At 35.7% G+C, this 17514-nt stretch overlaps 1 protein-coding gene across 1 annotated transcript in view; it reads left to right on the plus strand.

The window, feature by feature from the left end:
- Positions 1 to 1980: 1980 nt before the first annotated feature.
- The window catches only part of ANXA10 (annexin A10), a 118931-nt gene continuing 103397 nt past the window's right edge, over positions 1981 to 17514 (plus strand). The window contains exon 1 of the mRNA XM_060655793.2: positions 1981 to 2190. Coding sequence (XP_060511776.2) covers positions 1981 to 2190 — 210 coding nt within the window. The remainder of the gene's footprint in view (positions 2191 to 17514) is intronic.

A 17514-nucleotide genomic window follows, 5' to 3' on the forward strand; every position in this document is an offset into this window, starting at 1 on the left:
TACACATGTGAAGGTAGAAAATTAAGCAGTTAACAGCAAAGCTTTACATAAAATAAAAATACGACTAAAACTGAAACATAATTGAGGTCTGGCTTATTGGGAGACTTGAATTGCCTGAGCCACTTTCCTTATGAGTCCCTGTGAAGCACAGACATCCACTTGCTGCTTCTGATGTATTCACACCCTGCAAGCAGCTGCAGGTGATAGTTCTAAGTGATCTACTTCAAGGACCAGGTTAGCTTCACTGTGTCCTGTGCTGGGATTAACCCATAAATCTGGTGCCAAGTTAAATAGCAGTGAGGATCAATGGAGCTTTGCAAGACCCCACATCTTCCTGACTCTCCTGTCCTATGAGTTCATTGAAAGTTGAAATCTCCATTTGGTGTTTTAGAGTCTGTATCCAGTATTAAACCTCATTAATACACTTGTAATAATTCAATAATCATAGAGAGTGATTCAATTGTGTACTAGCAGTGCCAGTTTTTGTCTTCTGAGACTCTAAATGACTCTATAATAATTACAAAAATACTACAGAAATGCTTCCAAGGACTTAGGGCTTAGTGTAGGCCCACAGAGCCAGAATGTTGAGTTCAAAATCTTGTTCTACTGCCGGGTCACCTGGGTGGCTCAGTTGGTTAAGCGTCCGACTTCAGCTCAGGTCATGATCTCCCAGTTCATGAGCTCAAGCCACGCATCAGGCTCTGTGCTGACAGCTAGGAGTCTGCTTTGGATTCTGTGTCTCCCCTTCTCTCTGCCCCTCTCCTGCTCACACTCAGTCTGTCTCTCTCTCTCTCTCTCTCTCTCTCAAAAATAAACATTAAAAAAATTCTTTAAAAAATCTTGTTCTACTACCTATTAACTGTGCAAACTTTGGCCAGGCTTCCTGTGCCTTAGTATGTCTGGGTAAAAGAGTTATTTTACAGCAGAAGCAAGCCACCTCTATGCTTATCTCTGGAGTCAACTGGAAGTCTGGAATGGACTTTTTTTTTCTTTAAGTTTACTTATTTTTGAGAGAGAGAGAGAGAGAGAGAGAGAGAGAGAGCACAGGAGGGGCAAAAAGAGAGGGAGAGAGAATCCCAAACAGGCTCCATGTTGGTAGCACAGAGACCTGCTATCCCATGAACCATGAGATCATGACCCAAGCTTAAATGAAAAGTTGAATGCTTAACCAACTGAGCCACCCAAGCTCATGAACAGACTCTAGGTCAAAATAAGGGAAGCAAGTGTTATAACTAACAACTTACAACGTACTATTTAAAGTTCAAACTGGTAAAGTTATTCATGGCTTACACCTGGTATTTCCAGTTAGACACCTTTGATTGATTAGAGGCATTAAAAATCCCACTGGAAACTTTTAGGGATGTCTCCCAAAACTAAGATTTATCAGACACATCATGATCGTTCAATCTGGAGATGAAATGTGTTCTGTGCAAATGAGAAAGACTTTGAGAAGCTGCACCTGGAAATCTCTCCTGGATCTTGGTGCTTCCCCATCGTCTTTCTACTGCTCTCCCACCTTTATTTAAAAGTGGAATCTTTGGAGTACTTTCAATATATAATTGACCTGTTGCAATTTATGCAGATAGCATAGTTTATCATTTAAGTAATGGTGAAGGGCTCGGTTTAGAAGAATAAAAAATGGGGGCGCCTGGGTGGCGCAGTCGGTTAAGCGTCCAACTTCAGCCAGGTCACGATCTCGCGGTCCATGAGTTCTGGGCTGATGGCTCCGAGCCTGGAGCCTGTTTCCGACTCTGTGTCTCCCTCTCTCTCTGCCCCTCCCCCGTTCATGCTCTGTCTCTCTCTGTCCCAAAAATAAATAAAAAACGTTGGAAAAAAAAATAAAAAAAAAAAAAAAGAAGAATAAAAAATGAAGAGAGGGGAGGTCAGGAACCATCGCCACCAGATGACTTTCCCCCACTCCCATTCCTGGCATGAAGGTGCACAAATGCAACCATCTTTGTGCGGAATGCCTAGCAGTGGATGTTGGAGACACAGATCCTTGGCTACGGCAAAGCGCTAAATAAGTTTACAGAAAAAATTCAAAAAGACGGCAAGTCAACCAAGCATAATGCACTTTGGCTGCTTTTGCCTTTTCTGGAGAAAAATATAGTAACAGAAACAGCTGGTGGCTTCTATGGCCACAGACTTACTGCATGTGATTCAGCCTGTAATGCCAGTGAGAGTTTGGAAGTAATTGTTCTGGTTAACATATGGTCCTTATAAGAACAAAAACCACTAAAAGTTTACAAATTGGGGAGAACATCAAGAGACTACAAAAACACAAACATATTCAGTTCAGTCATTAAGCTACCTTGTAGATGATTCCAAAGTCATTCCTGAACCTCTACGGAAATCATGCTTAGGAATTATGCTTAGGAAATCAAAGAGCTATTTCCCTTACATCAGATACTGTTGGAGAAGCATGTGAGTTTTACTCAGGACCTTCACTTACTGAAGCTTTTGCAGAAATGTAGAGAGGGGCAAACTCCAAATTTGTTAAGCTCTGTGGAAAGGAAGGTAAATAACACAAACCTACACAGGGCAATTGTTCAAATCTATCCTTAAATATTAAAGCATACTTCTGAGGCCACTGAGATGCAGAGAATATAAGTAACTTTGATTAGTTCTGGTAACTCTCAAATTTCTCCTAATTCTATAGCTACAGTTCTCTAACTCTATATGGTTGGTGCTTTGATAGAAGAGGCTCCATCTGCTTGAACTCCTGATAGAACTCAATTGTTCTAGGGACAAGATGAAGTGAGGGGAACTATGGGAGAACTCCTTGCCCAGTTACTGCAAATGGAAACTAATGATGGACAAATAATTATGATTATTCAAAAGAAAGAAAATGAGAATAAAAGGAGTTAAAAAAAAAACTCAAACTGAATGTTAAGTATTCGGAAGAGTCATTTAAAATAGCACTGGGGTGCCTGTGTGCCTCAGTTGGCTAAGTGTCTGCTTTTGACTTCAGCTCAGGTCATGATCCTAGGGTTGTGGGATGAAACCCTATGTCAGTCTCTGTGCTGAGTGTGGAGCCTGATTGAGATATTCTCTCCCTCTTTCTCTCTCTCTCTCTCTCTCACTCCCTCTGTCCCTCTTCCCCACTCACATGGTGCTCTCTCTTTAAAATAAAAAAAATAGGGGCGCCTGGGTGGCGCAGTGGGTTAAGCGTCCGACTTCAGCCAGGTCACGATCTCGCGGTCCGTGAGTTCGAGCCCCGCGTCAGGCTCTGTGCTGACGGCTCGGAGCCTGGAGCCTGTTTCCGATTCTGTGTCTCCCTCTCTCTCTGCCCCTCCCCCGTTCATGCTCTGTCTCTCTCTGTCCCAAAAATAAATAAAACGTTGAAAAAAAAAATTTTTTAAATAAAAAAAATAATAAAACAGCACTAAAAAAGGAGACTGTAAATAGTATAAATAAAATTTTAATGAATCACTGTATAAAGATTAGGTGATCTGACTGCCCCACCAACTATGCAAAGACTGTGACAGATTTGCTCAATGTTTCCTAGCCTTAATAATTTTTTAAAACTCTGATTACCATTTTAAAAAGGAATTTATAATTCCTGAGTCAATGGGAATTAAAATTGGGTGGGAGAAAAGTAAAGAATATGACTCCCAATTGATAGTGGGGCCAAAGTCGCGTAGCTCAAACCCCTAGCAAGGGATGCAAGGCTGCTAATATTAATAAGGGTAAAATGATCTGAGGGTGGTGAAGAAACTTTAGATTGCTGGACAGTGGTGTCCAATATAATGTCATATTAAATGGAATAATGAAAAGTTAACAGGCAATGTAATTCATCTGAAGAGATGTAATGAGCATTTGTACAGGATACAGGTAAAAGCATGGCTTACAATATAGGAATTTATTAACAAAGTTTCGTGTGATTGTCTTATCCTGCCAGAACGTATTATGGGAACAGATGTAATTTTCAAATGGAGACTCTTACCTTACCCAAATTATTGGGGAAATGTTGTCTTGGAAATCTGTTTTGCATTCTTTTTTTAATGGAGCATGGTAGATGGGAACTTTTAAAATGATCTAAGCCCAATCAAGTGGATAATTTAAAACCATTAGGAAAGACTAGGGTTGGATACCTGGGGTGCATAAAGAAATTCTGATTTTAATTAAAGTTCTTTTAGATGAAGGTATATCAATACCCACAAATTCCTTATTTAATGATCTGTGAGAAAAGCTGATGAATCCTGGAGAGATTCACTGTAGATTACAGAAATCTTAATAAATAACAGCCCACACCACAAGGAATACACAATATGATATTACATATTCAAACTGTGCAACAAGCTAAGGGAGACTGTAATTTTGTGATCAATTTGGCTAATGTTTTCTACTCATAAAGAAATTCAAGGCCAATTTACATTCATGTGAGATGGATGGAAAATTATGCTTTTACTGTGTTTTCACAAAGATATTTAAATTCTTCTGCTATTGCTATACCTAATGAGGTAAAGGTATTTTTTCTTTACATTAAACCCTCAAAATTTATTCATCATGCTGCAAATGTATACCCTTTGAGCAATATCTTCCCATTTCCCCTACCTTACCCTAGCCCAGGTAATCACCATTCTACTCTCTGTTTCTGTGACTTCAGTTTTTGAATATTCCACATATAAGTGAGATCATAAAGGATAGAGTGTTTGCTTTTCTCCCACTTATTTCACTTAGCATGATGCCCTCAAGGACCATCCATGTTGCCACAATGGCATAATTTCCTTCTTTCTCATGGCCAAAAAAAATACCCCATTGTGTATATAAACCACATCTCCTATACCCATTCATATACTGACAGACACTTAGGTTGTTTCCATACTTTGGCTATTGTGAATAATGGTACAGTGAACATGTATCAATACATGTTCTTCAATATCTTGTTTCTATTTCCTTTGGATATATACCCAGAATTGGAATTGCTAGATCATATGGCAGTTCCATTTTTAATTTTTTGAGAAACCTCCACACCATTTTCCATAGTGGCTATACCAATTTACATTCCCACCAATAGTGAACAAGAATTCCCTTCCTCCACACCATCACCAAAATTTTTTTGGTGATAGCCAAAAAATCTCCTCTTTTTAATGATAGCCATTGGCAATGAGTGAGGTGATATCTCATTGTTTTGATTTGCATTTCCCTGATTAATAACAACATTGAGCACTTTTTCATGTGCCTCTTTGACATTCGTATACTAGGTTTTCTAATTTAAAAATTTTTTTTAAGTTAATTTATTTCTTTTGAGAGAGACAAAGACAGCCTAAGAGGAGGAGGGGCTGAGAGAGAGGGAGAGAGAGAGAGTCCCAAGCAGGTTCTGTACTGTCAGCACAGAGCCTGACATAGGGCTCGAACTCATAAAACCATGAGATCATGACCTGAGCCGAAACTGAATCTGACACGCAACTGACTGAGCCTCCCAAGCACCCCTGTATAATAAGTTTTCTTTGGAGAAATGTCTATTAAGTTCCAATCCCCATTTTTTGTTGTATATATTCTTTATATATTGTGAGTATTAGAGACAGACTTGATTCAATTGGAAAGTATGGTTACGTATTATATTAATGATATAATATTTATATATCAATCTGAACCTTATGCTAAAATTATAACTTATTGTTAGTTGTATGACCCCAGAGGATGGCTGATTAACTCAATTAAAGAACAAGGCCTAACAAAAATGGTAAAGTGCCTAGACATCTCTTGGACAAGGGTGACTAAGACATTCCTCAGACAAACATAATTTATTATTCTTGTCAACTCCAAAATCAGAACAAAAGGCACTAAAATAAGTTTTTCAGTTTCTATAGAAATCACACAAAACATTTGAGAAATCTCTTAGCCCCTATTCATAAAATTACCAAAAAAAAAAAAAAAGGAAAAAAAATAAAACCCTAAATTTGAGTAGGGCTTTGAGAGACAGTAAGGTTTTTTTCTTTTTTGGAGGGTCTAAAAAACATAGCACGATCAAGCCCTTTATAACCTTACTTTCCCACGTTCATCTCAAGACAAGCCCCTCTCTCCCCATGCTCAAACGATTTGGGAAGTGTTCATTAAAAGTCCATTATTGCCACCCAGAGGCAGCTGCTAATACTCTGGACTAGAAAGTAACAAACTTGAAAGTGCATCATTTGAAAATAACGCAGCTTATTATTGTTATTGGGGCTTTGATTGAAACTGTTTGTATTATAGAGAACTTAAATTTATTTTGAGACTTGAGATATCCATTTTTGTGGATTATGTCATATGGAAGAAAACGGAGAGAAAAATTTCCTCTTTAAATGAAAACAGTGTATTCAAGAACACATAATAGGAGCGCCTGGGTGGCTCAGTAGGTTAACTGTCAGATTCTTGAGTTCAGCTCAGCTCATGATCTCCTGGTTTGTGAATTCAGGCTCTGTGCTGACAGTGTAGAGCCTTCTTGGGATTCTGTCTCTCCCTCTCTCTCTGCCCCTCCCCTGCTCTTTCTCACTCTGTCTCTCAAAATAAACGGACTTTTTAAAAAAAGATTAAAAAAAGAACATACAATAATAATGACTACTAGGGTACTTATCACATATGTGAACAGGAAGCTACCATCCCTTTGGGTCCTACATCTCACTGTGGAGTTATATAAGGATTTAACAGAATGGTCCCCTCTCTATGACACATTATCAAAGGGTGCCTAGAAAGCAGTATGGTTTGTAGATGGTCATCAAAGGTAGAAGGCCAGCCCAACCCGCATTCAATCTAGAAAGCAGCTACACTGTTGAGCGTTGATGGCAATACAGTAATTAAAGAGATAAAAGATAAATCTGGTCAAGGGGCAAAATTGAGTGTTCCTTGCAACATCAGAGGAACTAGATATCAGCAAAAGTGCCTTTTGCCAATTCCTGAGTAATAACCAACGGAGCTGCAAAATGGTCCAGAAAATGAGCCCAAGATAACTGAAAGACAGAGGAACACCAGTGTGGGGTGCTGTATGACATTTGTCATGGAATTAGAGGTGGGTGTCAAAATGCAGCATTTCTAAAATAACCCCCATTTAACTCCCACAATAACCCATAACTGCTATTACTAGCTATTAGCCTGGCTTAGCTACATAGCAGAGAGACATAAAAGATCTTAGCAGAAACTTTTAGCAAGGTCTCCCAAAGCGAGTTAGATTGCACAAATAATGGTTCAATGGTCCATTGAACCAATGGTTCAATGGAACCAATGGTTCAATGGTTCAAACTGCACAATAATGGTTCTTGCAAACAAGAATGACCCTGATAAGCAGGCCCCTACTGCTTCCCCGAAGTCTCTTTCTCCTTCCATATTGTGTCCTTACCTTTGTTAAAAACCTATACAAAGGTTATCTGAATCTAATTTTCAATCTATTCAATCTCCATCTATATTATGGACCAATAAGGCCTACTTCATAGGACTGTTTTGAGGAATAAATTAAATCATTTACAGTGTTCACAACAAAGCTGTAACATTAGGTACTTAACAATATTATTTTATCACTGGAACAATGGCATCAGTGGTATAATCAGTGTATAATCTCCTAAGGTGAAGAGCCATACATACTTGGACATATGAATTCTACTGTTTATTTTTTAATTACTTCATACTCACACATCAAAACAGAATCTGTTATTTTACCAAAACTATATTTCTTATTTCAACGAAAAAGATTAGCATATGTATTTGTTGAAAACAGAATATTTTCATACTACGATATGAGCTTTATTTTCTGTTTTCAAGAAAACTTAAATCAAGTTTAAGGCTCTACTTTGGCCACATTTGCTCTATAAGAACACATGTTTCTATTACCAGGTTAACCATGTCCCAGATGAATGAGATGCATCATATGTTTTATTTCAAAACAAAAGGTATTTATAAACCAAAAGCTAAATATGATGCATAAATATTTGATACTGGTTTTTAGTATATGTTGTTTTTGATATTAATTTCAAATGAGACCAATTTAACAGCACTATTTCTTCTCCATTAATGACAATGATTCTCTGACTTCTCTGTGAAATACATAAAAATTATTATTCTAGGAATATGAACTTTGTTTCAATTTAATATACATGACTAATGTGCTAGAATCTAATTTTCAAAGTGATGAAAATAATTTTATAGTATGTTACTTTTTTCCTTGGCTTTTAATTAAATTTCTTCTATAAGGATTTGGAGATCTGATTTGAAAAATAATTAAAAATGGGTTATTTTTATTCATGAATTCTATTGCTACAAAATGGAAAGGGTCAGTGCAAACTTCCAATTAGATTGAAACTTAAATGGGCTTTATAATATCAGAATATGTCCAAAGTGCAGAGATAAAGATAATTTTAAAATCACATTTTGTTCATTTATCCATGACATGGATATATGTTGTGAATTATATGTGAATCTGCTTGAAAAAGTACTTACATTTCAACATCAGTTATCATTGCCAATTTATAAAAATTGAAGTGTTCTTTTGAATAGGACACGTGGTACACTGAGTAAAAATCTATCATTATAAGCAATAAATAAGCAATATAATTTAGGAAAGATAATTTTTGCTATTTTGCTCAGAAAGAATCTTGAAGTATACAAAAAGTGAGACTATAGAGATTGCTAGCTAGGATGACCAATAATCATATTCTTAAAATTGCAGGACAATAAATGTTTTAAAAATATGGTACATGGATTTGGGTGACACATAATTTTGGTCTTTAAGCTAACTAATAATTTGTATGTACCTAAGAGTTTTCCTTGGTCACTAGGGAAAGTCTAATGGCCCCACCAACATGATAAATGATCTTGTCCTCAGTTCTAAGTTCTGAGAAAATCAAAAATAATTTATTCAAAAAATACTTTTGGGGTGCTTTTTACATCTTATACACTATTTTATGTTGAGTCTGATTGTAAGACTAAGAAATCATCTGTCTTCATAGGGCTTAATCAGTGATAGAGACACATTTTTTTAATAAAAGAAAAATATCATTTTCATTACATAGAAGATGAAGAAAGAAAACAAAATAAAGGGAGAAATAGGGCTATAAGTGAAAGGGTCTATTAAAAACACAGTGGTCAGATAAGATATTTCTAAGGAGGCAATATTTAAGCAAAGGTCTAGATGAGAAGAAAGAGTCACCCTTGCCAAAACATGGAGATCAAGGGTCTACATAAATGAAAAGCAAGTAAAATGTTAACTGCTAAGGTTTTGAGTAAGAGGCAAGCTTGATGTCTCTAAGACATCAAGAAGATGACATTCAGTCTGTAGTAGAATGAGCCATGGGAGAAGAGGTTAGAGAAGAGGAAAGAAAGATAGGGCTAGATCATGGAGGGCCTTATACTGGGAAGAAGTTTGAGTTTTATTTGAAGGGTTTTCAGAAGTCACTGAAGGATTATGAAAAGATGAGTAACATATCTAATTTACTCTGGTTCCTGGGTAGAGAATGGACCCTATATAGTAAAACAAGTTGTCAAAGAAGCTCTGTGAGGAAGATTTTGTGGTACTCTCCGCTTGGATTAAGACAGTAGTGGTGGAAGGGAGGAAAGTGATCATATTCAGGATATACGATAAAGATAGTATCGATAGGACTCGCTGATGCTTCAGGGTAGACCAAAGTAGTAAGACGAGACCTAGATGACAACTATTCCAGATAAGATGAAAACAGAGAATAAGCCACTAGATTTGCAAAGATGACCATCATTCATGAAAAAAAGCAGTTTCAGAGTAGTGGGCGAAAACTTGACTGAAATGACACAAAGCATGTATAAAGTAGAGAGTGACAGTATAGATATCAGTTTGAAGGAGGTTTTCCTATATAGAGGAAAAGAAAAATGGAGTTATAGCTGGCAAAGAATGGGGAATGAAGGGGGCGCCTGGGTGGCTCAGTCGGTTAAGCGTCCGACCTCGGCTCAGGTCATGATCTCACGGACCTCGGCTCAGGTCATGATCTCACGGTCCGTGGGTTCGAGCCCCGTGTCAGGCTCTGTGCTGACAGCTCAGAGCCTGGAGCCTGTTTCAGATTCTGTGTCTCCTTCTCTCTGTGGCCCTCCCCCGTTCATGCTCTGTCTCTGTCTCAAAAATAAATAAACGTTAAGGAAAAAAAAAAAAAAAAAAGAATGGGGAATCAAGGGAATTTGTTTTCTGCTTGGTTGGTTGCTTCCTTTTTTTTTTTTTTTTAAGTTTATTTTGAGAGAGGAAGAGAGAAAATGCAGGTGGGGAAGGGGCAGAGAGACAGGGAGAGAGAGAGAGAATCCCAATCTGTCATTGCAGAGCCTGAAGCAGGACTTAAACTTACCAACCTAAAGCATGAGATCTTGACCTGAGCTGAAGTCAGTCGCTTAACCAACTGAGCCACCCAGGTGCCCCTTGTTGCTTGCTTTTTTAAATGACAGTTGCTATGACACATTTTGGAGCTAATGGAAATATTAAAAGAATAAAATGATGATGATGAGTAGAAATGGAATGATTTCAAGATTAAAGGCCTTGTATAAGTTAAGAGAGAATGCATAAATAAAGTACTTGGATACAGATAGGAAAAGGGCCTAAGTTAGGAAAAACAACCATCATTACAGGTGGTGAGGAAGAATATAAATGTACAGATGCACATGATGTACATAAACTCCATGAATTATACTAATGGATATTTCCTCAATGAAACAATAAGAGAGGCATCTGCTAAAAATTAAAATAATAAAAATTAGAAATGTGGAAGAGTGTAGGGGGTTGAGGTTTGATGAAGCTTGAAGTGACAGTCTTCAAGAGAGTGGAAAAGCTGAGCAGGATTTTCAGAATTGGTTATCACACACTTGATATTTTCAGTCACATGTTTAAATTGTACCCAATCTAGTGTTTTTATTGTGTATATGTTTTCCTTATTCTTTGTGATGTGATCATATATATTTCTCTCTGCACATAAACATTTTGCCACATATCTATTAGATTTAGATTGATCAAAATAACACAAGCATGCTAATTTTACAGTAAGCAACTGACTTAGCAAGAATTATTAGTGCGATTTGTAAGCTTTGTACTTTTTAATGGCTCAATAGTTACCCACTTCATTATTGTTAATATCTGTGAAGTACATAAATCTGCATTCTAAAAAGGACATCAACTTAACTATGGATATAGGACAAAATATCCTTCACTCCAGTCTGGGACATAGGACTTTGGAAAACAATCATCATTTAAAATAAGAGTAATTACTTTTTCTCAGATATTTATTGCTGTTCTAACTCTGTCAAAGTCAAAATTACAACCTTAATTATTACCTTTTTAAGATTTTTTTAATGTTTATTTATTTTTGAGCGAGAGAGAGAGAGAGACAGAGCGTGAGCAGAGGGCAGAGAGAGAGGGAGACACAGAATCCAAAGCAGGCTCCAGGCTCTGAGCTGTCAGCACAGAGCCCAACATGGGCCTCGAACTCACGAACTGCGAGATCATGACCTGAACCAAAGCTGGACGCTTAACTGACTGAGCCACCCAGGTGCCAGAAACTTAATTATGTTCAAACATGATATGAAATTATTAATATATCTATATAATATTTCTAAAATGTCTGTCTTCTGTCCATTTGCCAAGACTCTTCAAGGGACTAAAAGATAATGTAATTAACCATAAGAAATAAAATTAAACATTAGCATAAATATATAGGTCTTTGTTACCTAGTAACAGAAAGTTTGACCAAAAATCTTCCTGTTTATAGAGTTGCTTTTTTCCAGTTATGTTTAATTTTAACTCTGACAAGATGCATCTAAGAAAAGAATATGAGCAAATTTAAGAAAAGAATACGAGCAAATTCAATAGTCATTTAAGAGGTTTTGCTTTTTGGTAAATTTACTAGAAATTGAGATGAATGATTATTATGACTGGATAGCAAATCCTTCTGAACCAAATATATTTGTAAACTAATAAACTGATATTTTGATAATAAATTACAATGTTCATATCACTCAAGAATTGAGTTACATTCTTGTAACAAAAGTACCATTCTTACCAAAGTACTTATCTGAACACCTTCTCAGAGTTTACACCTATTAAAAGAGTAAAACTAAAATGTATGTTATACTGTCTCATCATGGCTGTTAGTCACATTCATCCCTGGATACATGTACTTATGGAGAAAGTAATTTATCTATTTCATTATATTACAATATATTTTAAAGATAATTTTTTTGGCAAAATGTGCACTGTTACTCCAAGGAAATCTCTCCAGAAGAAACAATTTTAACACTAAGAGTCTTATGTTGACAGGATTTGAGAAACAAATTAAAAATTTTTTTTTCAAGTTTTAATTTAAATTCTAGTTAATTAACATACAATGTAATATTGGTTTCAATGGTAGAATTTAGTGACTCATCACTTACCTATAACACCCAGTGTTCATCATAAGTGTCCTCTTTAATGCCCATCACCCATTTTAGCCCATCCCTCACCCAACTCCCCTCATCAACCCTCAGTTTGTTCTGTATAGTTAAGAGTCTCTTATAGTTTTCTTTGCTTCCCTCTTTTTTTCCCCTTCCCCTATGTTCATCTGTTTGGTTTCTTAAATTCCACATATGAGGAAAATCATGGTATTTGTCTTTCTCTGACTGACTTGTTTTGCATAACATGACACATCCTAGATCCATCTACATCATTGCAAATGGCAAGACTCATTACTTTTAATGGCTAAGTAATGTTCCTCTGTGTGTGTGTGTGTGTGTGTGTGTGTGTGTGCCACATCTCCTTTATCCATTCATCAGTTGATGGACATTTGAGTTCTTTCCTTAATTTGACTATTGTTGATAATGCTGCTATAAACATCAGGTGCATATGTCCCTTCAAGTCAGTATTTTTGTATCATTTGGGTAAATACCTAGTAATGCAATTGCTGGGTTGTAGGGTAGTTTTATTTTTAACTTCTGAGGAACCTTCATACTGTTTTCCAGAGTGGCAGCACCAGTTTGCATTCTCACCACCAGTGTAAGAGGGTTCCCTTTTCTCTGCATCCTTGCCATCATCTGTCATTTCCTGTGTTGTTATTTTAGCCATTCTGACAAGTGGGAGGTGACACCTCGTTGTAGTTCTGTTTGTATTTCCCTGATGATAAATGATGTTTAGCATCTTTTCATGTGTCTATTAGCCATCTGGATATCTTCTTTTGAAAAATGTCTATTCATGTCTTCTGCCCATTTCTTCACTGGACTATTTGTTTTTGGGCTGTTGAGTTGGATAAGTTCTTTATAGATTTTGGATACCAACGTTCTATCTAATATGCCATCTGCAAATATCTTCTCCCATTCCACATGCTGCTTTTTGGTTTTGTTGATTGTCTCTGTGTGCAGAAACCTTTTATCTTGATGAAGTCCCAATAGTTCATTTTTGCTTTTGTTTCCTTTGCCTCTGGCAATGTGTCTAGTAAGAAGTTGCTCCACCCTACGTCAAAGAGGTTACTGCCTGTGTTGTCCTCTATGATTTTAATGGTTTCCTGTCATACATTTAGTTCTTTCACAAATTTTGAGTTCATTTTTGTGTTGGTGTAAGAAAGTAGTGCAGTTTCATTCTTCTGCAGGTTTCTGTCCAGTTTTCTCAGCACCATTTGTTGAACAGATTTTTCTCCATTGGATACTCTTCCCTGCTTTGTGAAAGATTAACTGACCATATAGTTGTGGATCTATTTCTGGGTTTTCTGATCTGTTCCATTGATCTGTTTTTGTGCAAGTACCATACTGTCTTGATGACTAGAGCCTCGTGACTGATATAGCTTGAAGTCTGGAATCATGGTGCCTTCAGATTTCTTTTTTTTTTTTCAGGATTGCTTTGGGTATTTGGGGTCTTCTGTGGTTCCATACAAATTTTAGGATTGTTTGTTCTAGCTCTGTGAAAAATTTTGGTGGTATCTTGATAGGGATTACATTCAAAGTGTAGATTGCTTTGGGTAATATAAATATTTTAAGAGTGTTTTGTCTTCTAATCCATGAGTATAGAAGGTTTTTCCATTTCTTTTTGTCCTCTTCAATTTCTTTCATGAGTGTTCTATAGTTTTCAGAGTATAGATCTTTTACCTCTTTGGTTAGGTTTATTCCTAGGTATCTTATGGTTTTTGGTACACTTGTAAATGGGATTGATTCCTTGAATTCTCTTTTTGCTGCTTCATTATTACTGTATAGAAATGCAACAGATTTCTGTACATAGATTTTGTATCCTGTGACTTTGGTGAATTTGTGTATCAGTTCTAGCAAGTTTTTGGTGGGGGTACCTGCCTGGCTCAGTCAGTAGAGCATGCAACTCTTGATCTCAGAGTCATGAGTTCGAGCCCCATATTGGGTGTAGAGATTACTTAAAATAAGCAAATAAATAAAATTTTTAAAGGATTTAAAAAAATTAAATTCCGATGTATAAAGGGAGAATTTCCAGTACTGATGTCCAAGTAACGTGGTTGTATAGACTCAATCATTATAGATAGATAATAATTATAATGGATGACAGTTATAATAACTGGATAAAACAAAAAGTCACCTATGTAAAGATACTAGAAATTGTCTAAAATCAGACAGAGCCATAGGAAATTTTACTTTCAAAAATCAGTTCTTAAACAATAAGAAATGTGAATTTGAGAGCCTAATTAGGGTTTAGGGCCTAAGTTTGTGGCTTTTGGGTTTATTAGCTCTCTCAAACCCCACAGCTACAATGATGCAAACAGACAGGAAAAAAAAAAAAACCAAAAAACATGTTACATAGTCAAAATACCAGAAATGAGTTTAGGATTGGAAGAGCAGCTGGAAATTTAAAACAAAAATTACTAGACATTCAAAGAAACAGCAAAATGTGACACATATTCAGTAGATAGTCAGTAGAAACTAATTCTAAGTGAGCCCACACATGAATTTAAGAGAAGACCTCAAAGCCTCTATTATAAATATTTGGATATAAGAAGAAATAGAAATATGAATAGCTGTTGACATTAAGTCCATAATAGAAATAAAATTTTCCAAGAAGAACTCCAGACAAGTTTGGTTTCACTAGTGAAATCAACCAAATACTAAAGAAAGACACAAAAATATTAATATTACATAAATTCTTTTAAAACTGGATGAAAAAGAAACACCTCACAACTGATTTTTATGAGGTTACTATTCTTCTGATAACAAAGCTAGACAAATCAATTATGAAAAAGAAAATACCAATATCATATTTTTATAAATATTAGTTGTAATTTTTATAGAAAATATTAGCAAATCAAATTCAATAATATATTAGAAATATAATGCATTATGGCCTAGCAGAGTTATTTTCTAGGAATACAGGTTAATTTAACATTCAAAATAAATTAGTATAACTCACCATATTGATAGAATAAAGGAAACAGTTTATTTGATTATTTTAATACCTTCAGAAAAAGAAAATTTAAAAATCCACAAATCATTCATAATGAAAAAAAGTTCCTCTTAGTCAACTATGGATAGAAGGAGACACCCTCAAACTGAAAAAGTATCTTTTAAGGACCATAGCTAATAATACACTTAAGATAAAAAATTAAATACTTCCCTCTAGGATCCATAAAGGCTAGAATGCCTGCTCTCCCATTTATTCAAAAGTACACTAAGTTCCTAACCAAAAAAATAAAGAAAAATAAATTTTAAAAAATACAGTTCTGGGGCGCCTGGGTGGCTCAGTCGGTTAAGCGTCCGACTTTGGCTCAGGTCATGATCTCGCGGTTCGCGAGTTCAAGCCCCGCATTGGGCTCTGTGCTGACAGCTCAGAGCCTGGAGCCTGTTTCAGATTCTGTGTCTCCCTCTCTCTCTCTCTGACCCTCCCTCGTTCATGCTCTGTCTCTCTCTGTCTCAAAAATAAATAAACGTTAAAAAAAAATAAATAAAATACAGTTCAGAAAAGAAAGGGTAAAACTATCTTTTTTCTTCAAACTGGCCAGTTCAAACTGGCCTGTTCAAACTGGCCCCAAAAATTTACAAAAGAGCTGAAAAAACTAACAAATTAACTTAGCAAGTTCCACAGAATGCAATGTAAATATATAAATCAATGGCAGTCTCATTTGTTAATACTAAATAACTGTAAAATAAAATACCAAATACAATATGATTTTCAATGGAATCAGAAAATGCAAGGTATTTCAGATAAAATTAATGTACTGAAAACAAAAAATATTCATGAAAAAAGTAGACTTTAATAAATTGAGAAATACACTATATTCATGAATCAGGAAATTAAATCTTGTATAGAGATCATTTCCCCTCAAAATGAACCTATAAGTTCAGTAAAATCCCAATCAAAAGAAATTGATGAGCTGTTTTAAGATTCATAAAATAATGGAAATAATTCACAGGAGCCAAACCAATTAAAAAAGGAAGAGGAAGAGAAGAACATCAATAAAGTTAGAAAATTCACATTACTTCATTTTCACACTTATTATAAAGCTTAGTTATTAATTAAGAAAGTGTAATATTGGTGAAAGGAAAGACAATCAGGTCAATGGAGCATAATGTAAAGTCCACTAATAGACCCATACATATATGGTAAAACAATTTTTGACTCAAATGCCAGGACAAATTCATGGAGAAAAAAAAATCATTTAAACAAATGGTGCTATAAAACTGAGTTTTTGTGGGAAAAAAATAAAGCATGACTGTTACTTTATACCACACAAAATAGATCATATATCTTGTAAAAAATAACTATCAACTTCTAAAAGAAACATTGTGACATTGGAATAAGCAAAAATCTTTTAAAACACAAAGAGCATAAACTTAAAAACTATTAATTGGACTTTGTCCACTTATTAATTTAAAAATAAATAAAGAAATCTTCCGTATTCATAAGGCACCATTTCTTTTCTTTTAATGTTTATTTATTTTTGAGAGAGAGAGAGAGAAACAAAACACGAGGGGGAGAGGGCAGAGAGAGACAGGGAGACACAGACCCAAAGCAGGCTCCAGGCTCTGAGCTGTCAGCACAGAGCCCAATGCAGGGCTCAAACTCATGAACTGTGAGATCATGACCTGAACCGAAGTTGGATGCTTAGCTGACTGAGCCACGCATGTGCCCCCATAAGACACCATTTCAAAAATAAAAAGACAAGGCACACACTGAAAGCATGCATTTGTGAATCAAAGATGATAAGCAATATGTGTCTAGAATGTACAACGATCTCTTACTACTCAGTACTAACACCATCAACTCAGTTGGAAAATAGATAAAAGATTTGAACAATTTATGTAAGAAGATGTAAAAGTGGACATTTAGTATATGAAAAGATACTCTATATTCTTAGTTATAAGGGAATTGCGAATTAGAAGCACAATGTGATATAACTACACAATTATATAATTAAAATTTTTAAAGGTGATAATATGAAGTGTTGGCATAAAAGCATCCTTATTTATATAATAGCTAGGTGATCAACAGGTAAATGGGTAAACAATATGTAGTATATCCATACAACAGAATATTACTCAGCAATAAATAGGAATGAACTGCTTACATTATGAATATACATTATGGTATATACATTATGAATCAATCTCAAAAATAGT

This window comes from Panthera onca, chromosome B1 (assembly GCF_046562875.1).
Source record: "Panthera onca isolate mPanOnc1 chromosome B1, mPanOnc1 haplotype 2, whole genome shotgun sequence".
NCBI classification, from domain to species: domain Eukaryota; kingdom Metazoa; phylum Chordata; class Mammalia; order Carnivora; family Felidae; genus Panthera; species Panthera onca.